This window comes from Lepidochelys kempii, chromosome 1 (genome assembly GCF_965140285.1).
Source record: "Lepidochelys kempii isolate rLepKem1 chromosome 1, rLepKem1.hap1, whole genome shotgun sequence".
Taxonomy (NCBI): domain Eukaryota; kingdom Metazoa; phylum Chordata; order Testudines; family Cheloniidae; genus Lepidochelys; species Lepidochelys kempii.
This window is the reverse complement of record NC_136380.1, coordinates 11,252,356-11,277,621: the sequence shown is the minus strand read 5'-3', so window position 1 is coordinate 11,277,621 and position 25,266 is coordinate 11,252,356. Positions and strand designations below refer to the sequence as shown.

The 25,266-nt window shown below is 46.2% G+C and overlaps 1 protein-coding gene across 3 annotated transcripts in view; it reads right to left on the bottom strand.

The window, feature by feature from the left end:
- Positions 1–11,131: 11,131 nt before the first annotated feature.
- Positions 11,132–25,266, bottom strand: part of SLCO2B1 (solute carrier organic anion transporter family member 2B1) — a 109,990-nt gene continuing 95,855 nt past the window's right edge. For 2 of the 3 annotated variants that reach the window (XM_073333933.2, XM_073333923.2), the window contains 4 exons: positions 19,811–19,980; positions 17,260–17,324; positions 13,522–13,642; positions 11,132–11,731 (listed from right to left, as the gene is read on the bottom strand). In XM_073333933.2, the coding sequence (XP_073190034.2) occupies positions 11,557–11,731; positions 13,522–13,642; positions 17,260–17,324; positions 19,811–19,980 (531 nt within the window). In that variant the 3' untranslated portion in view covers positions 11,132–11,556. The remainder of the gene's footprint in view (positions 11,732–13,521; positions 13,643–17,259; positions 17,325–19,810; positions 19,981–25,266) is intronic. The other variant, XM_073333943.2, reaches the window with a different exon arrangement.

Here is a 25,266-nt window from a genome sequence, read left to right as displayed (position 1 = left end):
CAGCAGTTCTGCGGAAAAGGACCTAGGGGTGACAGTGGACGAGAAGCTGGATATGAGTCAACAGTGTGCCCTTGTTGCCAAGAAGGCCAATGGCATTTTGGGATGTATAAGTAGGGGCATAGCGAGCAGATCGAGGGATGTGATCGTCCCCCTCTATTCGACATTGGTGAGGCCTCATCTGGAGTACTGTGTCCAGTTTTGGGCCCCACACTACAAGAAGGATGTGGATAAATTGGAGAGAGTCCAGCGAAGGGCAACAAAAATGATAAGGGGTCTGGAATACATGACTTATGAGGAGAGGCTGAGGGAACTGGGATTGTTTAGTCTGCGGAAGAGAAGAATGAGGGGGAATTTGATAGCTGCTTTCAACTACCTGAGAGATAGTTCCAGAGAGGATGGTTCTAGACTATTCTCAGTGGTGGAAGAGGACAGGACAAGGAGTAATGGTCTCAAGTTGCAGTGGGGGAGGTTTAGGTTGGATATTAGGAAAAACTTTTTCACTAGGAGGGTGGTGAAACACTGGAATGCGTTACCTAGGGAGGTGGTGGAATCTCCTTCCTTAGAAGTTTTTAAGGTCAGGCTTGACAACGCCCTGGCTGGGATGATTTGATTGGGGATTGGTCCTGCTTTGAGCAGGGGGTTGGACTAGATGACCTCCTGAGGTCCCTTCCAACCCTGATATTCTATGATTCTATGTGCTGTTCTCTGAAGCTGACTCTGAATTGTATGTTCCCACTTTAAGGGTTATAATAACTGTGCACAACTTGGAACCATCTAAGGGACCAGACTCCTTAGCAAAAGTCATTTAAACTAGAAAAGCCAGGAAATAGGGATTAATATGTTACAACAGTCTTTATCAGCAGTGTTAGAAAACACTTTCTGTCCTTCAGTGCCCAGAATGCAACAGATTAGGATGAAACAGGGAATGCTAACTAAGATACAATCACCTCTTTTCAGATCCTGAAGATAAAGGATCCTGTTCCTTCACCACTGTAATTGCAGGACCTTCAAAACAAGCTCCTCTCCCAAACTCATTATAAGTACATTAAGCCTGCGAGATGAATTTCATATTTGATGAGTGATCATTACTCAACTTCTCTCTAAACACAAGAAAGTGAGCCTGATTTATGCCGCTCTGCTTGTCTTGGTCCTTCAAGAAGGCACGGATTGGAAAAAAAGAAATTAATAGGTGAATTGTATAATTCATCAGTAGACAAAGATATATTCCCAAACATGAGGGATTTGTGTGCACATGGTCTTGTGTTCTTCAGCTAAAATATCAAGTGAATTTTGTTAAATGTTAGTTTAATTTAAAGGGATGCGGAGAACATAAAACTGATATTATAAAGACCCAGCAGCTTGGCCAAATTCCAGTCTGCGAAATACAGTACATTCTGTCTACCTAATTTCTCCTTTGTATTTCAGTAGACTATATTTTTCACTTCCTGTCATAAACTGATGCTTAGAGTTTCTGTGTGTGGTGTTAAACATCTTCTGTGTTTCACTCCAGAGGTGGCTGCATTTCATTGCTGGGGGCAGTCATTCTTATATGCACCATATGGTTTTTTTCATGTGTGTTTTGATGAAAGACAGTATGTTCATGTAAGATTATCAGCTCTGTTTGGGATCATTGCATGGCAGGGGACTGTTAACCCAAGTATATTCCACAGAAATACAAGTACTTCTTTAAAAGGGCAGTGAAACACCACACAGTACTTCAGTGAAGGAAATGAAGAATATTATTGGGAGTCACGGGCTGGTGATATTACAGATAGCCTTACAAGTTCTGTTTAACTGAACGAATAGGCAGTTAGAGCTGGGGAAAATGCTTGTTGTTGCTTGTGGCGCAGTCTTCTTTGACGCTGAAAATATCAGCAGAAAGTTGGTTCTCTCTGTCCTGATCTATCAGAGAAGAGTCATTTCTTATGGGCAAAGTTACTTTCTGCAGGTTATACATGGCACCTGAAATATTACATGGTAGAAACTGCAGAGTGATTTGGAATATAATTACAGGAAATGAAATTTGTCCAGGACACTAAGATTAACACCATGTCCCTTGTAACAAGTGTGATGAGATTTTAAGTGATGCAGAATGTTTAGGACTTTGTTTTCCTTTCATGTTATCTGAAAAACAGCCACATAAAAGCAGAGTGAGCGTGTGTATACCCCCTCACCCCAGCATCATGGCAGAGCACTGCTGAGACAGAAGAATGAATGCCAACTACTAAACCACAACCACCAGTGCCTGTGGGCACTTCTTGGTTGGTTCCATGTATTATTACTGGCCTAACCGTGCTTAGCTTGTGAGCTCCCACAAGATCACAGACTACAACGCAGTGGCTGCAGGCCATTTGTACTAAAGTATGAAGTTTAACATTGTTTGAGAGGGCTTTACACCTAAGCGACTACATAGAAGGTAAATGTTTTGGGAGAATCTCCATTATAAAGGCCTTGACACATTATAGCTTTTTGATTGGCTGGTGTAATGTACCACATCTGCCACTCAACCTTTTCCACACTGGATGAATGGACTGATCTTCCCCTAGTGTTAGGGTGGCCCTGAGGAGTTCCCAATCAATACTTCTTTAACTTGCTGGCAAGAATACTGTGGGAGACCGTATCAAAAGTTTTGCTGAAGTCAAGATATATCACAAGATATATCACAGAGCCAGTTATCTCATCATAGAAGGCAAGCAGGTTGGTCAGGAATGACTTTCCCTTGGTGAATCCATGTTGACTGTTCATGATCACCTTCCTTTCCTCCAAGTGCTTCAAAATGGATTCCTTGAGGACCTGCTCCATAATTTTTCCCGGGACTTAAGTTAAGCTCACTAGTCTGTAGTTCCCCTGGTTCTCTTTCTTCCCTCTTTAAAATATGGGCACTATATTTGCCTTTTTCCGAAAGTCCAATACCTCCCCAGATCACCATGAATTTGCAAAGATAATGGCCAATGGCTCTGCAATCACATCAGCCAACTCCCTCACCACCCTTGGATGCATTAGATCTGGACCCATGGACTTGTGCATGTCCAGCTTTTCTAAATAGTCCTTAACCTGTTATTTCACCACTGAGGGCTACTCACCTCCTCCCCATACCGTGTTGCCCAGTCCAGCAGTCTGGGAGCTGACCATGTCTGTGAAGACTGAGGCAAAAAAAGCATTGAGTACTTCAGCTTTTGCCACATCATAGAATCATAGAATATCAGGGTTGGAAGGGACCTCAGGAGGTCATCTAGTCCAACCCCCTGTTCAAAGCAGGACCAATCCCCAACTAAATTATCCCAGCCAGGGCTATGTCAAGCCTGACCTTAAAAACCTCTAAGGAAGGAGATTCCACCACCTCCCTAGGTAACCCATTCCAGTGCTTCACCACCCTCCTAGTAAAAAAAGTTTTCCCTAATATCCAACCTAAACCACCCCCACTGCAACTTGAGACCATTACTCCTTGTTCTGTCATCAGCTACCACTGAGAACAGTCTAGATCCATCCTCTTTGGAACCCCCTTTCAGGTAGTAGAAAGCAGCTATCAAATCCCCCCTCATTTTTCTCTTCCGCAGACTAAATAATCCCAGTTCCCTCAGCCTCTCCTCATAAATTATGTGCTCCAGATCCCTAATCATTTTTGTTGCCCTCTGCTGGACTCTTTCCAATTTTTCTACATCTTTCTTGAAGTGTGGGGCCCAAAACTGAACACAGTACTCCAGATGAGGCCTCACCAATATCTAATAGAGGGGAATGATCACATCCCTTGATCTGCTGGCAATGCTCCTACTTATATAGCCCAAAATGCTCTTAGCCTTCTTGGCAACAAGGGCACACTGTTGACTCATATCCAGCTTCTTGTCCACTGTAACCACTAGGTCCTTTTCTGCAGAACTGCTGCCTAGCCACTCAGTCCCCAATCCGTAGTATGGGACTTCCTTTGTAAGTGAAGGACTCTGCACTTGTCCTTGTTGAACCTCATCAGATTTCTTTTGGCCCAATCTTGTAATTTGTCTAGGTTCCTCCGTATCCTATCCCTACCCGCCAATGTAATCACTGCTCCTCCCAGTTTAGTGTTATCTGTAAACTTGCTGAGGATGCAATCCACACCATTCTCCAGATCATTAATGAAGATATTGAACAAAACTGGCCCCAGAACCGACCCTTGGATACCTTGGTATCTACTTGATACCTGCTGCCAACTAGACATGGAGCCACTGATCACTACCTGTTGAGCCCAACAATCTAGCCAGCTTTCTATCCACCTTATAGTCCATTCATCCAGCCCATACTTCTTTAACTTGCTGGCAAGAATACTGTGGGAGACCGTGTCAAAAGCTTTGCTAAAGTCAAGGAATAACACATCCACTGCTTTCCCTTCATCCACAGAGCCAGTTATCTCATCGTAGAAGGCAATTAGGTTAGTCAGGCATGACTTGTCCTTGATGAATCCATGCAGACTGTTCCTGATCACTTTCCTATCCTCTAAGTGCTTCAGAATGGATTCCTTGAGGACCTGTTCCATAATTTTTCCAGGGACTGAGGTGAGGCTTACTAGCCTGTAGTCCCCTGGATCCTCCTTCTTCCCTTTTTAAAAAATGGGCACTACATTAGCCTTTTTCCGGTCGTCTGGGACCTCCCCCGATTGCCATGAGTTTTCAAAGATAACGGCCAATGGCTCTGCAATCACATCCGCCAACTTCTTTAGCATCCTCAGATGCAGCGCATCCGGCCCCATGGAATTATGCCTGTCCAGCTTTTCTAAATAGTCCTGAACCACTTCTTTCTCCACAGAGGGCTGGTCACCTCCTCCCCATGCTGTGCTGCCCAGTGCAGTAGTCTGGGAGCTGACCTTGTTCGTGAAGACAGAGGCAAAAAAAGCATTGAGTACATTAGCTTTTTCTACATCCTCTGTCACTAGGTTGCCTCCCCCATTCAGTAAGAGGCCCACACTTTCCCTGACCTTCTTCTTCTTGCTAATATACCTGTAGAAACCCTTCTTGTTACTCCTAACATCTCTTGCTAGCTGCAACTCCAGGTGTGATTTGGCCTTCCTGATTTCACTCCTGCATCCCTGACCAACATTTTTATACTCCTCCCTGGTCATTTGTCTAAGCTTCCACTTCTTGTAAGCTTCTTTTTTGTGTTTAAGATCAGCAAGGATTTCATTGTTAAACCAAGCAGGTTGCCTGCCATATTTGCTGTTCTTTTTGCACATCGGGATGATTTATTCCTGCGCCCTCAATACGGCTTCTTTAAAATACAGCCAGCTCTCCTGGACTCCTTTCCCCCTCATATTAGCCTCCCAAGGGCTCCTGCCCATCAGTTCCCTAAGGGAGTCTAAGTCTGCTTTTCTGAAGTCCAGGGTCCGTATTTTGCTACTCTACTTTCTTCCTTTTGTCAGGATCCTGACCTCAACCATCTCATGGTCACTGTTGCCTAGGTTGCCACCCACTTCTGCTTCCCCTACCAATTCTTCCCTGTTTGTGAGCAGCGGGTCAAGAGGAGCATGTTCCCTAGTTGGTTCCTCCAGTACTTCCATTTCCTTCCCTTTTAACCAGGAAGTAGTTTCCCTTCCTGTTGTGTTTCTCCTTTCTCATCTCTGAGGAGCTGGCACATCCTCACAGGCCCCATCACCACAGGCTGTCTTTGCAAGCAGCCAGCCGTGCTCCTGCAGAGTGCTGCAAAGAAAACACAATCTGCAGGAAGTGCTTTGCCAAGCACATTTTTGCTACATTATCCCTACTCTCATTGTTCTCCTTTAGCCTGCCTAGAATACAAAGAGGGCCAGGCTTATGGAAGTCAATGGAGTTACCCCAGCGATGGGCTTGGTTCATATCATCTCTCCCTTTGCAATTCACAATTGTTGCCTACACAGTGATCTCAAATGGTTTCTAAAAGCTATTTTTAAATAACTCTGGGGATGGAGCTTCTGTAGCCATAGCCTTCAGCACTAGGAAGTTTTCCTTGCTGTTATATTTTCCTTTGTTTCCTTTCATCCCATTCCTCCCCCTGTACCACATTAAACAAACCCTCTCTTCCCTTGACAGGGCCATCCTTGGGGGGGTGCGGGGCCCAGGACAAATCAGCATAGGCATAAGAACTAGGGGTGCGGGGGGTACTGCGGCACCCCCAGGGTCCCGGCTGCCGGCCCTGCACACCCAGGGCTTTGCTGCTGGCCTCAGCTGGGGGGGGGGGTGTGGACAGGGAAAATGGGGCTGGCTTTCACTATTAAAAACGTTCCAGCACCACTGTAAATCAGCTGCTGCTGGCTTGGGGGCCCCACTCTGCATCGGCAGCTGGGCCGGCAGGACAGATCTGGCCTGGTGCTGGGCAGCCTGCTGCTGCTGGCAGTTGCCGGCGCCTACCTCAGGGTTATTGTTGGCCATAGCGCCATGGCAGCTCAGGGCTCTGGCCAGGGCAGGGGACTCGTTGCACCAGGTCTCCAGGACTGACCATGCCAGCCAATCGCACCAGCCCGCAGAACCCCCCAAAACGTGGGACCGGGAGTGGTTGCCCCGATTCGCCCTACCCAAGGAATGTCTCTGTCCCTTGGTGTCTACACCCTTCACATATCTGCATCTTGTTATCTGTCTCCTCCCTGTTAGCTAGTTGGTGGTGCTACCCGTTCCGTACTTAATTTTCTTAATCTCTCCTCACAAGTCAATCCCCCTGTAGTTTTCTTTTGGAGTCTGGGGGGAGACGATGGTTTTATTTATGTTTATAGCAACTGCAGTTCCAGACCTTGGATATTACCACAGCAAAAATATGATAATGGCTGTTTACATTGACCACAGAGCTGAGCCCAGCTGTTGGCAATTGTCGCTGACTCCTTACCAGCAGGAAGCTTTCATCTAATGCGGAGGTAATGAGGGAGGGAATAGCTCATGCTGTACCAGTTTGTGCCATGGCTGGGGAAAAAATCTCTGTATGATCCAATAAGAGCTTTCAAAGTGGGAAAATAGCTACACATCCCTTGAGCCAGCAGTGGGAAGAAGCCAAGGCTTGAATGTTATAAAAGAGTCAGACCATGCTTGTGGTTTGCATTCAGCGCATTCACAAGCCCAGCAAGATTTGCCATTGTTCCCGCTGAACGGCTGGGGGGTTGTTCAATCCATTCGTTGTCAGAAATAGAACAGCAGATTCTAGGGAGTGCAAATGGGCTCACTCTTTATTAGTGCATGTGCAATTTGTAATGAACATCACAAGATAAATGGCTGTGTGCGTTGTGGTTCCCCCCCACCACCCCACAAACAGCACAACGGGCTCATTTTCAGCAACTGTTTGGTAATCAGAAGGATTAAAGAACAGCTGCCTCAATCAGGAGAACTTTCAGAAATAAATACTTTGCATTTAAGCCGCCAAGGACCTCACAGTGTTTTATAATGGAGGAGACGTTTGGAAGTGCCCTACTGCCTCTGAGTTCTAGCCCGGCTGTCATTGTGAAGGTTTGCATGTCTATTGTGCTCAGTGTAATGATGCAGCTATATGTGGCTCTGGTTGTTTTTTTTATATTGTCCTAAGCCCCATTTTCAAAAAGGAGAAACTGAAGCACAGAGATGTCAAGTGATTTGCTAAAGGGCCCTGAGGAAGTCAGTGTCAGAATTGGGAGCAGATCTTCTGACTCCTGCTCTACCTCACTGTCATCCATCCCTCATGGAACTGTCATGTATGTTTCTGGAGTGCCTTGCACTGTCCCTGCTGTGTATCCAGTTATTTCATAGAATCAGAGAAGATTAGGGTTGGAAGAGACCTCAGGAGGTCATCTAGTCCAACCCACTGCTCAAAGCAGGACCAATCCACAACTAAATCATCCCAGCCAGGGCTCTGTCAAGCCTGACCTAAAAAACCTCTAAGGATGGAGATTCTACCACCTCCCTAGGTAAAAATTTCCAGTGCTTCACCACCCTCCTAGTGAAATAGCTTTTCCTAATATTCAACCCAGACCCACCCCCCCACTGCAACTTGAGACCATTGCTCCTCGTTCTGTCATCTGCCACCATTGAGAACAGCTGAGCTCCATCCTCTTTGGAACCCCATTTCAGGGAGTTGAAGGCTGCTGTTAAATCTCCCCTCAGTCTTCTCTTCTGCTGACTAAGTAAGTTCCCTCAAAAAGAAAAGGAGGACTTGTGGCACCTTAGAGACTAACCAATTTATTTGAGCATAAGCTTTTGTGAGCTACAGCTCACTTCATCGGATGCATTCCTCATAAATCATGTGCCCCAGCCTCCTAATCATTTTTGTTGCCCTCCGCTGGACTCTCTCCAATTTGTCCACATCCTTTCTGTAGTGGGGGCCCCAAAACTGGACGCAATACTCCAGAGGTGGCCTGACCAGTAACGAATGGAGGGGAATTAATCACTTCCCTTGAGATGCTTGCAATTCTTCTACTAATGCAGCCCAGTATGCCGTTAGCCTTCTTGGCAACAAGGGCACACTATTGACTTATATCCAGCTATTTGTTTAAAAACACAATGTTTCTTATTTCTACTTGGTTTCCTTATTTTTCTCAACCTGTAGGATTTCTTCAGTGATGGCAAAATCATTATCGCTGTGGTGATTTATTATTTTTTGAGCACTGGCCAGGTGCAGAATATAGAGTCAACAAGGTCTCTGCCCAGAGCCCTAGTGTGACATCCAAATTCATCATCATAAAGTAACTGTGAGAATGTATTTTTAAGCAACATTTTTGGTAACCTCTTAAGTGGAGGCAGGCCAGCAGTTAGAAGAGCAGCTGGGGCACCAAGACCCTTGAGGTTAGTTCTTGACTCTGATACTGACTCATTTGTGTTACTTGGAACTGTCTGTTAATCTCCCAGCGCTTCAATTATTCCATGTTTAAATAAGGCAGAAATACTTCCTGGGAGAGGTGTTGCAAGCCATATTTAATTAACTTCCAAAAAGTGCTTTGAGATCCTCTTGTAAAGGGTCTCATAGGAGTGGAAATATCAGTATTAATAAATATTATTAATAGATATCATTTATTATTATTATTTATTAATAAGAAGCTTGATATTGCAAACCTTGGCTCACATGAGCAGTCCTAACTCATTCCTTCCTGCATTTGAAGCCATTCAGACTACTGAGGTATGGAAGAGTTTGCAGGAGCAGGCCTTCCATCTTTAACCTCTGAACCAGTACCTCACTAATCTCATTCGGGATTCCAAGCATAGTGATATTCCAGGCAGTTCATCTCTCTACAGTCCATGATTATAAAGTGTTTCCTGCCAGTAAGAACAATTTGAGTTCTTATTAGTCTGTTAAGATTTCTATCGTGCTGCTGAATGTTTTCAGGCAAAACTGTGCTGATTGGAAGGCAAGGAATTGCTTGTAGAGCTGAGAACCCTTCATAGCACTCAACAAGGAGCATGGCCTTCTTCTTCTCAAAAGGAGGTGGTGAGGGTGCAACCAAACTTAATTAAGTCGTAGATTTTAAGACCAGACAGGCCCACTATGTTCATCTAGTCTGACCTCCTGCATAACACAGGTTGGAGAATCTCAATCAATAATTTCTGCATCAAGCCCATAACTTTTGTTTGAGCTATAGCACCTCTTGACAGGAAGACTGCAAATAATGGAGAATCCACTACAACTCTTGACAAGTTGTTCCAAAGGTTAATTACCCTCACAGTTTAATAAAATCCATGCCTTAACTGTAGAATGAATTTGTCTAGCTTTTGCTTCCTGCCATTGTTTTTTGTTATGCCTCTTTATGATACATTAAAGAACTGTCAGAAATCTCTTCTCCATGTAGGTACTTGCAGACCATGATCAAGTCAGGTCTTAACCTTCTCTTCAGTAAACCAAATAGATTGAGCTTTTTTAGTCTCTCACCATAAGATGTTTTCCAGACTTCTCATAATGGCTAAGCAGACAATTTGGAGGCCCGTCCAAGTCTGCAGCACCATACCCCAGCACTGTGGGCCTTAGCTGTACATTCCAGGGAAGTACTGAATGGCATGCTGCACTATGGTCTAGGGGCCCACCTGGAGGGTGTGGAGGGGACAGAGATGGAAGGCACAATTGACTGTTTCCCAGTAGTTGCTCCAGAAATACCCATGTGCCAATGATGGGCAGAGGGTCTGCTGAGGTGGAAAGAATGCAGACTGCTGTGGAGATGTGAATTAAAATAAAACAGATTTGACCCTTACCCAAAATTACAGCTAAATCTGACCCTTTAATCTCTCTACCCCACTGAAGAGGCACAACAGGGACAGCTTGGCACTGTGGCCTAGTGGGTTAGCTTCAGGCTACATCTAGAACTTGATAGAGCTGGGTTCTACTCCTGTTTAGGGCACTGGCTGGCTTTGTGAGCTTGGGCATATTCCTCGACTCCATTCTGCCTCAGCTGTAAAATGGGGACAGTAATACTCATGTGCCTCTGTTAAGTGCTTTGATGGCTAATGATGTAACAGTGCAAATCATTACTGCAGACGGATGCAACACTCCCAGCATGCTGCAGCCCATCTACTCAGAGTCTGTTTGCCTGGGACAGTTCTGCAGTTCCTTTGAGGGTCCATGTAGCCATTTGCCTCAGTGTCCCAAACGCAAGATTCATCATAGTAACCCCATAGTTCATGCTCCTCTCCTCGACAGAGACCTTATTCTGCTCAACAGAAGCCCAGCCTTCTGGCTCAGTCTCCCTTGCTCTGTCCATGCGCACCCTATTCTGAGAGGGAAGGACGCTTATATACTAGTCTGCCCTTGCCTGTACTACAGGGCTCTTGATCCTGTGCCCTTAACGACAGCATTCTGGGATCTTCCCACCCCACCGCTAACTCCCCGGGACTACTTCCTCTTGTCTGGCTTCAGCATGTTTCTGAGCCTGTGCTCACAACCACCTCCCCAGAATGCAGCCTTCTGGACCCCTTAGACTTAAAGGGCCAGTACATCCCATTACAGTCCAACCTTGCTATCCTCTCACTCCCAGTACCACTTCTTCTCCCTCCCAACCGGCTGGTGTTACCCCATGCACAGGTAGCCTCTCTTTCAACCAACACAAGAGCTTCAGTATGTCAGCCAGCCTTACAACCATACATCTAGCACAGCATAACTCCTAACTCCTCAGTGCGAATAGGACCAGGCTTTCAGAGGTCCTGAGGCCATCTAATAATGTAACAAGAAGAGAAGGTACCCTAGTGCTGTGATAATTGGTGTTTATGGGCAAGTACAGAATACTGTACAAGGATACATAGAGACATTTGTGTACTGTATAAAAACCTTTATAAAAACAATTCAGCGGTACGTATTAGTGCTTAGAGTGCTGGCATCATCCAGGCTGCCAGCCGAATGAATGCTCAGGAAGATATAACTCTATAAGGCTGCAATGTCCAAAGGGATTAACCCAATCAAAGAAGTGCATGAGGCACCACTCAAGCATGGGTAGATGTAAACTAGCAGATAAAAAAAGAAGAAAGAACAGAAGCTGTAGCTGCCAAAGATAAAGACAGGAAATAAATAAGCTTATCTCCTGTTCAGTCTAATCCCAAGCATCCATTCTTCACAGTAACAGTAAAAGGCAATCTGTGTGCTTCCCTGGGTAGCAGATATGGAATGTGATTCACGTTCTCTGAGTCAGACTTTGGAGCCTAGGTTTTTGCTTGACTTTTCTGCCAGCTTCTCCTTCTCTGGGATTGTCTTTGGCTCTGTGGCATTCGTGGTTTCCCTCTCTTGTCGTCTGAGAATGATGAACACAGCCACGAAGCACAGAAAAGCTCCCACTTCAAAGAAAAACTGGAGCCCAAGGAACCTAAGGTACAGAAACACAAAAGGACAAGGTAATAAGGTAAGGTGCAAAGTTTCAGGGAACAGCATCTATCAACCACCAAGCCTCAGGACATGCATCAAATGAGCGTGGAGTTTATGTCAAGAGCTTTTTCAGTCAGTCAATTAACAGGGAAAGTGGGTATCACCCATCAATGGGAAGGAAATCTCCATGTGTCAGGGCCAAAAGAAAATGTTGGCTGAATATTGACCTCAGTAATAGCTTTACTGGTGGAAAGCTTTAGAAAATAAAATGGAACATGCCGCCGCACCCAGGCTGAATAACACTTGCTCATGCCAGCAGCAAATCCCACTCAATGTAAGCAACCAGGTAGAAGTGCCTTCCAGCCTCCTCATGATTCTCCTCAGCCGAGCAGTGCCACTTCAGTCACTGGTCGAGAGGTCCGGGATGATTTCCCTGCATCTGGTGGAGCCATTCCATCTCTGGATGCTGTTATATTATCCCTGACAGAGAGGGGGGATCTCCAGGGGCTCATACACATTCTACTGAGGAACTTGTTTTTTACCAGAGGATTGCACCATGTGTGAGGTCATTTCAACAAACTGTCCTCTGGAGAATACCCTTGAACCCCATGAGAACCCTTTGCTCCACTTCAAGCTGAGCATGGTGCTCCACACTTACAGTGTTTTTCAGGTAGTAAGTACAAAGCTTTGCAGCAAGCACAGCTGACTAGAAATCTGTCTGCTGGACAGTGCTACCTCCTGGCATTTGGAGAAAGTGTCTTTATTTAAATGGGGAAACAAATTACCGATGTCCTAGCCCTTTACCCCATATCTCTGCCGGTACATGTACCTCACTGAACATGGGGTTATGGCAGGAAAAGTGGGGATGTTTCTATGAGAGCTCTTTAATAAGCTATTAACTGCACATCACTGTAACAGAGTAGGAAGTCTGCCTAGCAAATCTCATGATGCCACTTTCCAGTCTATCCATGCATCCATCCCGTGTTCATCACCTTGTTTTCCAAGCAGATTCCTCCATTTTCTTTTAAAGATGCCACCAGTGTACGATAAAAAGTGTGGCCTGGTCTACACTTAAAAGCTTCAAAAACAATGAGGAGTCCAGTGGCACCTTAAAGACTAACAGATTTATTTGGGCATATGTGGGTAAAAAAACCCCACTTCTTCCGATGCATGGACTGAAAATTACAGATACAGGCATAAATATATATTGGCACATGAAGAGAAGGGAGTTACCTTACAAGTGGAGAACCAATGTAGAAGGCCAATTTGATCAGGGTGGATGTGGTCCACTCCCAATAATTGATGAGGAGGTGTCAGGTTGACATAGCAACGGTGTTCAGGGGTGTGTGAAAAATGCATACGCCTAAGCGCCATAGCTACCTAGGGAGGTGGTGGAATCTCCTTCCTTAGAAGTTTTTAAGGTCAGGCTTGACAAAGCCCTGCCTGGGATGATTTAATTGGGGATTGGTCCTGCTTTGAGCAGGGGGTTGGACTAGATGACCTCCTGAGGTCCCTTCCAACCCTGATATTCTATGATTCTATACACCGACCTAAACCCCCAGTGTAGATATGGGTAGATCAATGGAAGAATGCGTCTGTTGCCTAGTTACCACCGCTTGGGGAGGTGGAGTTACTACTGTGATGGGAAAAACCCTTCCGTTGCTGTAGTGTGTACCTACGCTTCAGGATTATGGCATAGCTGTGGTGCTGTAGCTATGCCCCTGTAGCCCCTGTAATGTAGACAACCCCTCAGGACAGGCAGTGTCTGATGGAGCCTCACAGGGGCCATACCTTTGTCTGAAGAGATCATTGTCATAATATCTGCAAGCTGCGTTCTTCTTGCACTTCTTTTCCCACAGGATGCAGGTTGTGTCAATGGCACTGCCATAAAGCACCGGTCCTGGCATCCAGGCTGGAAAACAAGCACAGGGCACTTGGTTTGTCAAATGAGACGCATTGCTTTCTGTTAGGGCAGACCCCATCCTACCATTTTTCAAAACCACATTAAACTGATTTCAGAATGGCTGGTGGCCCGGCTGGTGTCTTCTTGGCATAGGCGAAACATAGGGGGGCATGCGGGTCAAGTGTCCCCCCCCCGCCCCTGATTTCTGCTTGGCTTGCCTGGGATGTTGCCCCCTGGCATGTTAAGCCCCTGTCCCTGGCAGCTGGGCCCGGGTGGGGAGTGGAAGGGGTGAATGGAGCTGCTTCTCATGCCGGCTGAGGGTGGCCACTCCAGGTCGCTGCTCTGTGCAGCACAGCGGCTGCCTGTGAGAACCCTGCTGGGGGGCAGGGGGTGTCCAGCCCCCTCTGCTCCCTGCCCAGGGTCCACTGCTGGGGACAGGGGCCGAGTGAACTGGAGCTCCCCCTCCCCCACCACGGCAAGTTTCTGGCTCGCTTGCCCCCTGACCCCGGCAATTGGGCCTGGGCGGGGAGTAGCTGGGATCTCCCTCAGGCAGCTGCCGTGCTGCACAGAGGCAGCGACGTGGAGCAGCCGCCATGAGCTGGCATGAGAAGTGGCATGAGAAGTGGCTCTGTCCCACCCCCTCCATTTCCTGCCCAGGCCTGGCTGCCAGGGAGAGTGGGTGAGCGAGCTGGAAATGTGCTGCGGGAAGGCACAATGTGAGAAGGACAGAGCCCTGCCCCCGTCACTCCTGGCAGGTAACTCTGGTGAAGTGGGGAGAGCGCGGCTGTCCTGGGCTGGGCACAAGGCAGGTGATCACTGGAGAAGGTGCCGGGAACAGGTTCCCTGGCCTCTGTTCAGCCAGAGGTAGGGTCATTGCCTATGCCTCCCCTGCTGAGGTGTTCACAAGCTCCAGGGAGACACTGGTGCTGTGATCTCCCTGGGCCTCCAGCCAGGCCCAGAGGCATGTGGTACCCACTCCTGTGGCCCTAGCCACCCAGGAGCTGTTGGGATTGGCTGCCTTGGCCCAGGGAGGTGGTGCTGGAAGTTCCTCCCAGAGGCAACATGTGGGACGGTCAAGTGTCCACCCCCCTTTACATTGTGCCCTCCCAGTATCACGAGCCACAAGTTGTCTGTGGGCCAGACACTAGAAAAGGCCTTAACCAGTTAGAAGAAACATCCTCCAGCACCTTGGAGTGGCTGTTCACATACTTTCTGTCTAAAAGTTACTATAGTTGAGAATGGAATGAGACATCAAGGTCCCAAACCTGCATTTCTACCAGGCTAGACTTAATTCCGTCTGGTCTGTCATTGCAGAATGGCCACGCTTTGCAACATAGCTACAACCACAATATTATAGGCAGCTACAGGCTTGTTAAATACTGCTTTAAGGAACAATCCTGCATTGGCTGGGGTTAAGCCAGATGTGATGGGCTTTTTATGTCATTTTTATATAAGGGACATTCACACAATCCAGGTATTATTGCAATTGTAGGCTCACTTCTTCCTGTCCATACTGTATTGTGTGAAAATGTGCATTGTTAGGACTTCTGGGACATATACCAGTGTTCTCCAGGTAAAAATTCATGACTGCAATAAGAAAAACAATTATTTGAATTGAATGCCCTGGGAAGCTAATATGAGGGGGCAAGAAGTCCAGGATAGCTAGCTATATTTTAAATACGCCTTATTGAGGTGCAGGAACAAACCATCCCGCTGTGCAGAAAGAACAGCAAATATTGCAGGAGACCAGCTTGGCTTAACAGTGAAATCTTCGGTGAGCTTAAACTCAAAAAGGAAGCTTACAAGAAGTGGAAATTTGGACAGATGACTAGGGAGGAGTATAACAATATTGCTCGATCATGCAGGGGTGTAATCAGGCACAACTGGAGTTGCAGCTAGCAAGGGTTGTAAAGGGTAACAAGAAGATACAGATATGTTAGCAACAATAAGATGATCAGGGAAAGTGTGAGACCCTTACTGAATGGGGGAGGCAACCTAGAGACAGATGATGTGGAAAAAGTTGAAGTACTCAATGCTTTTTTTGCCTTGGTCTTCACAGACAAGGTCAGCTCCCAGACTGCTGCACTGGGCAAACAGTATGGGGAGAAGGTGAGCAGCCCTCAGTGGTGAAAGAACAGGCTAAGGACTATTTAGAAAAGCTGGACATGCACAAGTCCATGGGTCCAGATCTAATGCATCCAAGGGTGCTGAGGGAGTTGGCTGATGTGATTGCAGAGCCATTGGCCATTATCTTTGAAAACTTGTGGCGACTGGGGGAGGTCCCGGACGATTGGAAATAGGCAAATATAGTGCCCATCTTTAAAAAAGGGAAGAAAGATAACCCGGGGAACTACAGACCGGTCAGCCTCACTTCCGTCCTTGGCAAAATCATGGAGCAGGTCCTCAAGGAATCCATTTTGAAGCACTTGGAGGAGAGGAAGGTGATCATGAACAGTCAACATGGATTCACCAAGGGCAAGTCATGCCTGACCAACCTGATTGCCTTCTATGATGAGATAACTGGCTCTGTGGATATGGGGAAAGTGGATGTGACTTTAGCAAAGCTTTTAATACGATCTCCCACAGTATTCTTGCCAGCAAGTTAAAGAAGTATGGATTGGAAAAATGGCCTATAAGGTGGATAGAAAGCTGGCTAGATTGTTGGACTCAACAGGTAGTGATCAACAGCTCGATATCTAGTTGGCAGCCAGTATCAAGCGGAGTGCCCCAGGGGTCAGTCCCAGGGCCGGTTTTGTTCAACATCTTCGTAAACGATTTGGATGATGGGATGGATGTTCAGCAAGTTTTCAGATGACAGTAAGATGGGGGGAGAGGTAGATATGCTGGAGGGTAGGTATAGGGTCCAGAGTGACCCAGACAAATTGGAGGATTGGGCCAAAAGAAATTTGATGAGGTTCAACAAGGACAAGTGCAGAGTCCTGCACTTAGGATGGAAGAATCCCATGCACCGCTACAGTCTGGGGACCGAATGGCTAGGCAGCAGTTCTGCAAAAAAGGACCTGGGGATTACAGTGGATGAGAAGCTGGATATGAGTCAGCAGTGTGTCCTTGTTGCCAAGAAGGCTAACTGCATATTGGACTGCATTAGTAGGAGCATTGCCAGCAGATTGAGGCAAGTGATTATTCCCCTCTATTCGGCACTGGTGAGGCCAAATCTGGAGTACTGCGTTCAGTTTTGGGCCCCCCACTACAGAAAGGATGTGGACAAATTGGAGAGAGTCCAGCAGAGGACAACTAAAATGATTACGGGGCTGGGGCATAGGTCTTATGAGGAGAGGCTGAGGTAACTCAGTTTATTTAGTCTGCAGAAGAGAAGAGTGAGGGGAGTTTTGATAGCAGTCTTCAACTACTTGAAGGGGAGTTCCAGAGAGGCTGGAGCTCGGCTGTTCTCAGTGGTAGCAGATGAGAGAACAAGGAGCAATGGACTCAAGTTGCAGTGGGGGAGGTTTAGGTTGCCTTACCTGAGAAAAATGTGACCCCAACTGAATCAACAATACCCTTCTTTTGTAGCACCTGAGTATTTCTATTGATGTCCCATCTGATACATGTGAATACAAAATATCTTATGACTTTTCAATGCTACATAACAACAAATTTTAATTTACCAAAAACTCTCAGCAGCAGGAACTGTATCCCAATAGCAAATGACTTATCTTCAGGCTGAACACTCCTGAAAAGCAAAAACAAAAGAGGAATTAGTACATCCCTCTACACAGAAATAGGAACAAATATGGCCCTTTGTTACATCCATGCAAATCTTGTATGTGCGTAACTAAGGGCAGACTGCGCCATCAGATATATCACAGCCATGATGTTTTGGTTAGTTCTTATAATCTCTCCATTCTTTTATATTATTTACTGTAACATGTTTTCAAAGGTTAATGTTATTTCCTTGTATTCATTTGTTTAACATATTCTGTAATAGCAGAGGACAAGGCTAGGATTTTGGGCATCTCCTGACGTATCAGTTGGCCAAATATTTAGATGTTCATTTTGGCACCTAGCATGTATTTGGTGCTCAAATGTAATGACAATAAAAAAATCCATTCCCAGAGAGTTGGTTTACAGTCAAGCTGGAAGGGCATAAGTGGGGTACCACATGGATCAGTTCTGGGTCTGATTCTGTTCAATAACTTCATCAATGATTTAGATGGTGGCCTAGAGTTTGCGGATGATACCAAGCTGGGAGGGGTTGCAAGTGTTTTGGAGGATAAGGTTAAAATAATCTGGACAAACTGGAGAAATGGTCTGAAGTAAACAGGATGAAATTTAATATGGACAAATGCAAAGTACTCCACTTAGGAAGGAACGATCAGTTGCACACATACAAAATGGGAAATAACTGCCTAGAAAGTAGTACTGTGGAAAGGGATCTGGGAGTTATAGTGAATCACAAGCTAAATATGAGTTAACAGTGTAACACTGTTGCAAAAACAGACCTGTGAGGAAAGATTGAAATAACAGGATTTGTTTAGTCTGGAGAAGAGAAGGGACATGATAACAGTTTTCAAGTACATAAAAGATTGTTACAAGAAGGAAGGTGAAAAACTGTTCTCCTTAACCTCTGAGGATAGGACAAGAAGCAATGGGCTTAATTTGCAGCAAGGGAGGTTTAGCTTGGACATAAGGAAAAGCTTCCTAACTGTCAGGGTGGTTAGGCACTGGAATAGATTGCCTGTGGAGGTTGTGGAATCTCCGTCATTGGAGGGTTTTAGGAATTCCTTTGAGGAATGAGACTGTATAAACTGAAATGATGGATGTGTCCATTTGTTTTTTATTGTAAAATCTATAGGAGAGTAAGGTACAGGCCTCTGGCTCCCAAGCTGCCCGTGTAGCCCCTGGTGTCACAAATTCTGAGCAGCGCAACTTCCATGGGCTATGACCGACAGAGTAACCATTTCACTGAACCAGCCAAGAATGTCCCAGTCCCTGGGAGGTTAATGATGTTGAAATGTTGACAGCTGCTCAGCACTGTAAGGTGCCACCACAATACACATCACATTGGCTAGTGTTGATGACTTGTTCTTTAACTCTGCAAAGGATTTAGCTGCTCTGGTTAAAGAGATGGAAAGAGCCTGTATAGTCAAAGCGCACCTGAAACCTGCTGTGAGAGGTGCTCCGCCAGATCTCCTAATACAAGGCACAGCCTGTTGTAAGGGTCTGTGTGAGGCAAACATCAGTCCCAATGATTTCTCCTGCTCTGACACTTCAGTGTAAAGCAGTTCTTTGTTTCTAGCACTATTTGACATTCAGACACATGACAGAGCTTCCCATACCTGCTAGCAAACTGAGCTACTAGGTCAAGAGCCGAAGGGGGAAGAACATGGTGTGCTTACCTGCCCTTCTGTCTTGGTGATTTGCTATAGTGTAAAGATGGAGACACTTTAAGAAAGACAGAGAGAAACAAGGAGAAAGACAGAAGCAGATTTAGATGAGGATAGCTACAGATGATGGATGGCGAGACATAGACCGGGATGGCATCAGCTATAACTCCAGTGAAGTCACTGGGCCTTATCCTCCACTGCCTTCACTAACACCTGGGCACAGTGCATGTAGGAAATGCTGTCATGCTGATCTGGTAGCACTTTACACCCACTTTTACCCTTACTTTGCACTGGGGTAAATCAGGTGCAAGGCAGTGGGGAGTGAGCCCCAGTGCAGTTACACTGCTGTAAAATCAATTGGGGATCAGAATCAGGCCGATACGCAAATGAACCCATCTTCACTGTTACCTTATCACCACCCTCCCCGGTCCCTGTCTATCTACTTATCCACCTGCAGTGTCTTGTCATAACCCTAGACTGTGAGCCCTCTAGGGCTCCATTTCCTCCCTTGTACAGGGCCTAGCATGCTGGGGCCATGACCCCTGACTGGGATCTCTAGGCATGGCCACACTATAAATAACAATATCTATGGTTAAATGTGGATAAATACAATAGAGATGTGCCAAGATGGACGCTCTGAATTTAACCCTTATGCCTGCCACTCCCTGAATGTTTGTGGTTTGGATAAAATAGCTCCCAGATCTGAGCCCCCAATGGTTTTGGGTTTTTAAAACTCAGCCTCCTCATCCCAGCTCCAGAGTGTTCTACAGAGAAGGGGAGATGCCGGATAGAGCCCGTGGTGCGAGAGTGGTGACGATCCCGCCTACATTACCTCAGGATGAGCATGAAGGATGGTGTGTGTGAAGTGCTTGCCAGGATTCCAGCCAGGCAGGAAAGTACAACAAAGGGTAAGAGGAGGTGGAAGCAATTTGTGCCACAGGTCCCAGGAGAGGCGGATCCTTCAGCCCCATTTGCAGAGATGCACCTGCAGTTTGTATAGTTCTGAAAAGAGAGCAAAGAAGATGCTGAGATGGGGGAAGCCATCGGAAATACAAGGCACTGCAGCCAGCTGTAATTGGAGGCACAGATATAGATAACCTAGGATTTGGCCTGCTAAATCACACCATGGGTCTATTTAGTCACATATTCAGCCTCCAGCAGTAACTAGCATCTGAGGCTTCTGATGAAGGCAAAGAATTCAATACTATTATAGCGGGCCAGTGGCAGACTGCAGTAAGGAAGGGAACATGCCCCCGGCACCAACTTTGTCATTTCCCAGGGGGTGCTTGACTCCCACTCTGCCCCAGGCCCTGCCCCCACTCCACTCCTTTCCCCAACCCCACCCCCATCCCACCTCTTCCCACCCTGCCCCTTCCCGCCTTGTTCTGCTCCCTTCCCTGAGCGGGCCCCGCCCTCACTCCACCCCCTGCTCCCCCAGCACCTCCTGAACAGCTGATAATGGAGGGCGGGAGGCGCTGGGAGGGAGGGGGAGAAGCTGATCGGTGGGACCACCAGTGGGTGCTGAGAACCCACTATTTTTCCCCGTGGGTGCTCCAGCCCTGGAGCACCTATGGAGTTGGCGCCTATGGAACACACCTTCTTGACCCCTGCTTCTGTCCTGAAGCATGAAATTTGCTTCCTTTTTTTTTGTTAGGCCCCAAGTCCACAAAGGAGTCTGGCCTGCACAGATCCTTTCACCCACAGGGGGGCCCTCTGTAGACATCAGGGCTCCATGGGGGTGACTCTGGGCTCCTCACTTTTAGAAACCATCTAGTAATATTCCTTTTCCAGAGACATTTCTATTATCAGTCATGCCAGCCCCTGTGTAGGGCTCCTCCCCACCCGTTCTTGTAGTGATTCCTCAGGGTTTGTGCTTTCAGTCCAATGTTTCACGTCTATTGTGTGTTTGAGATGTTTATGCACTAATTTATTGTAATGACATCATTTTCCCTGCAGCTGAATACCTTGGCACCGGAAACAAACTCTGATTCTTGGGATAGTTTCATCTGTTATGAAAGATCTCATCAATAGCTTGTTAAAAAATTAAATCAAACTTATCCATTTGCCTGCATTAAACCTTCCTGCAGAAACAGTTGTTGGAGCAGATCTGGGGCAGAACACTGAGGGAGGATTGCATGGAGAATTTCCCTTAGATTGCTCCATCAAGGAAGGGGCAAGTTTTGCTTCCCCCACCTCAATGGGATGATCAATGATTAAGCTCCCAGAACCAACTGAATTCTTGGTATCTACAGGAGACCAGTCTCTCCCCAGTGATAGACACTGGTTTCCCACTTCCCCTCCCATTCTCTGATATCACAGCTCCATAAGAAATGTTCTATTATTTACAATCTGGGCCAAATCCTGCAGTCCTTACTGATGCAAAACTCTGGAAACATGGACCAATTAAAGAACAGATGTGTGCCCATCTTACCGGTTCTTTTGAATTACATAGTTAGTAAAATACCTACAAATAGTCAATAAAATTATCTGTCCAATCTGCTACATGAAACATACGAAACAGAGAGTGGCTCAGACGAAAAGGCTGTGCTTGAATATTTAATCATTGTAAGTGAGGTAATTGCGTCCTATCTTTCACTTTCAACAGCATGTGCAAGATCCTATCTCATTGCTAATGACAGTTACTGTCTCCAGCATGCAGTGTTATGGACAACATTTCAAGTTCAACGTGCTTTCATTACACCACAGATGGAACTCCAGGTAGTTACGAGTTTAGTTATAAAAACCTATGTAGAACGGAATAGTTAATTATGCCCTATAAAAGTTGGAACCTTATTGGTGAAGAGGTGGAAATCAATACTGGAGGCTACTTTCAATATACCAACGCATTCTTGAATGAGAACATTTCTCTGTCCAGAAAGGAGGTTTTCTCTCGTTCTGAGTGGAATAGAAACTGAAGAGAAATGAGAGTTTTGCTGTGGACTGCAATGGTAATAGGACTGGCCAATAGGATTCTGTATCCTGAAGAATTTGCTCTCAGAGCTTGAGAAAAGAACCAGTGTCTTTAGCAGCATGCTGTAACTGAGTCAGGAAGTCAAAAACAGACTCCAAGAAGAGACTGCTGAATTGGAATTAATTTGCAAACTGGATACAATTAACTTAGGCTTGAATAAAGACTGGGAGTGGATGGGTCATTACACAAAGTAAAACTATTTCCCCATGTTTATTCCCCTCACCCCCACCCCACTGTTCCTCAGACGTTCTTGTCAACTGCTGGAAATGGCCCACCTTGATTATCACTACAAAAGGCTTTTTTTCTCTCCTGCTGGTAATAGCTCACCTTAAGTGATCACTCTCGTTACAGTGTGTATGGTAACACGCATTGTTTCATGTTCTCTATGTATATAAATCTCCCCACTGTATTTTCCACTGAATGCATCCGATGAAGTGAGCTGTAGCTCACGAAAGCTTATGCTCAAATAAATTTGTTAGTCTGTAAGGTGCCACAAGTACTCCTTTTTTTTTTGAGGAAGCTCTAAAGTTATACGGATGGCTTGGTGTTAATGATACCCCTGTGTTGCCTGTGTAACCTTTAACTTCTACCTAATCTGGTTAACCTATGTCTCTGATCTATTTTATGGCCTCACTTTAGTTCTGTGCTTTACAAAACTATATCAATCTGTCTGAAAGGTCTATACAAAGACCCATCCATGGGCCAATGAAGCTGTGAAGTTGATGGCCCTCAGAACCTTAAATTCATTTGTGACCTGATTCCTTAAGTTGGTAGATCCCAGCACAGTTTGCAAATGAACTTCTTCACACACAAGAATAAGATATCCATTCTGATTTTATTAGATCTGTCAACTGCCTTAGACACCATTGACCATGAGGTGTTCCTAACACATCTGCAATCCCTGGCTTGGAATGCTTTTGTTCCTTTTTTTCAGAGAGGGCCCGGCAGGCTGCGATGAGTGACTGTCAATCAGAATGGAGGGATCTCTTATCCCAGAGCCGGAGGGAATTTCTACTAATAGAGCATGGGGGTTGGCTATTTATTTACTTTGGATGGAATGCAAAATCTTTTGTTATACAGCATAATGGCATGAATTTGATCCTATTAATTTCCATCTCTGTTCCAGGACCATGGACGCGGGCAGCTCTTGGTTAGAGTGTCATCTTATGTCTAAACCAAAAGAATACAAGATAAATACATCACAAAAGCACCAGATGCAGCATAGCTGTCAGTCAGTGCTTAGGCCTGGGGTGTGAACAAGACTCCCGCAGGTCAGGGCTGAAGGCCGCTGTCAGGGTTGGAGTGGGTAACTTTGAGAGGCTTGTCTGCATGTTCCCACTGTGCCTGGTTCTAGCCATGGCCATTAATCGCTTGCTTTCACTAAACCCAAACTGAATGAAATATTAAATTAGAAAGCGCTGCTTGGGATGGGGGATGGGGGAGAATGCAAAGCCTCACCTTCGAGAGAGGGACAAAAATAACCAACATATTGTTAGTGAAGAGAACAGATTGTGGGCATGGGATATAGATTTTTCCAGTTTCTCTATTTTTAGTCTCTACTGACTTTGATGTTACAAGGAGCTCATTCTTTAAAATAGACCTTTAAACAAACAGAGAGTGAAGGGAGAGCTTGTGAAAGGGACTGGATTTACAGCCTGTGGCTGAGATGTGTATTCACAAAACAGGTACAGCACAGACAGCTGCTCTGCAGGCTCCCCTCACAGAACCATCCATATATCAATTACTTCAGCTAAAGGAACAACTCCGTCAGTTGTTAGTATGTAGCAAGCTGTGATCTTGACTGGGGACAGCCTCTAGAAGGAGTCTTGACTGGGGACTGTAAATCACTGTGTGACAGGGCCTACCTCTGTGGTGCCCCTTGTGGGCCCCCACAACAGGGTCTCCGATAGTCGGCTGTCACTTCTCAAGGGTCCAGGGCAGTGATGCTTTAGCCTTCCAGCTCAGGCACACTTGAGTCCCATCCTTCTGGGGTACTGAAGTCCAAAAATAAAGGAATTCTATGGACTCAAAACCAGGGTTGTCTGAGACGTCTTCAGCAGGACCCCACCTTTCTACTCAGGGCTTGTCTTCGTGCAGCCAGTCTGTTTAGCCTGTCTTCCTGGGCCCAGTCCTCCCATCCATTAGGAGGCTCATCTTGGCAGTAAGCTGTCACAGACACTCGGCTGAAAGCAGGCTTCTCTCACGAAGGGAGAAGCAGAGCTCTGCTCCCCTTCCTGGTCAGCCCCAAACTTAGCTGCTCTCCTCCTTTTACCTCTCCTCTCCACTCCTGACATCTGCTACATGTGTAGCAGGGTGGGCCAGCTGGATCCATAAGCCCTCATTAACCTCCTGGAGCCTCGCCGTTGTGAGGCCTGGATGCCCCATCCCACATGTCATCTGTAAGTCAAGTTTGTCCTGAGACCTTAGGTCCACAGGAGATCGAGTCCCAGTCACGAGCGAGTGCCAGGCTGTTAGTTGCAAAGGGTTACCGGTAAAGGGAGTTTCGCTCACGTGCACTAAACCAGGGTTTGACCAATCACGGTGATACTGGCACAAAGGGCAGTTACAGAGCGAGCTCCCAGAACTCTCGCCCTGATCTGCCTCATAGTCTGTAGAATTAATGATGTTTGTGAAGTGATTTGGGTCCCATGTAGAAGGAAGGCCCTATATAAATGCAGGATCATTCTTGTTATCGTACAGAGCAGGGGTCATAATGATTGATACTCCAGGTTTTAAGAGAGCATTCAACTAAAAATGGGGCTAGTGAGATTTTTATCTGCTGCTTCCTGATGTCGACAGCATAGCCGTGAAACCAAATGTACGTGGCACCCATAAGTCAGAGCCAAGGTGTACTGTACATTCACTCCTCTCTCTGCCCACAAGGGGAGGATGTTGAACAAGAGGTGACATGTTCACTGCATCCACTGCTATAGAAGCATGTTTAAGAAAGCTGTTGGCACTCGCTGGAGCTTGTTAAAGACATTTCACATGCGCCAGAAAGAAATGTGACAAACCTACTGTGATCCCTAGAGCACCCCAATGCCAGAAGACAAAGGGCTCCCTGGTATTTAGCAGTGAGTCTCCAGCTGGCCTGACCAGCTCAGTATACCCCAACTCACCATTGTTATAATCTGCATCTAAAAGGTGTCATGCAAGGTATGATATACAAACTGGTAACACACTGCTGATTAACACTACTGAGTGGCATATGTACAGATGCTATACAGAAAACTATATCTATGGACTGGAAATATGTCCTTAAAATTTGTGTGGCAGGTAGGGCTTAAGTCATCCTGCCCTAGACAAAGGGATGTGGT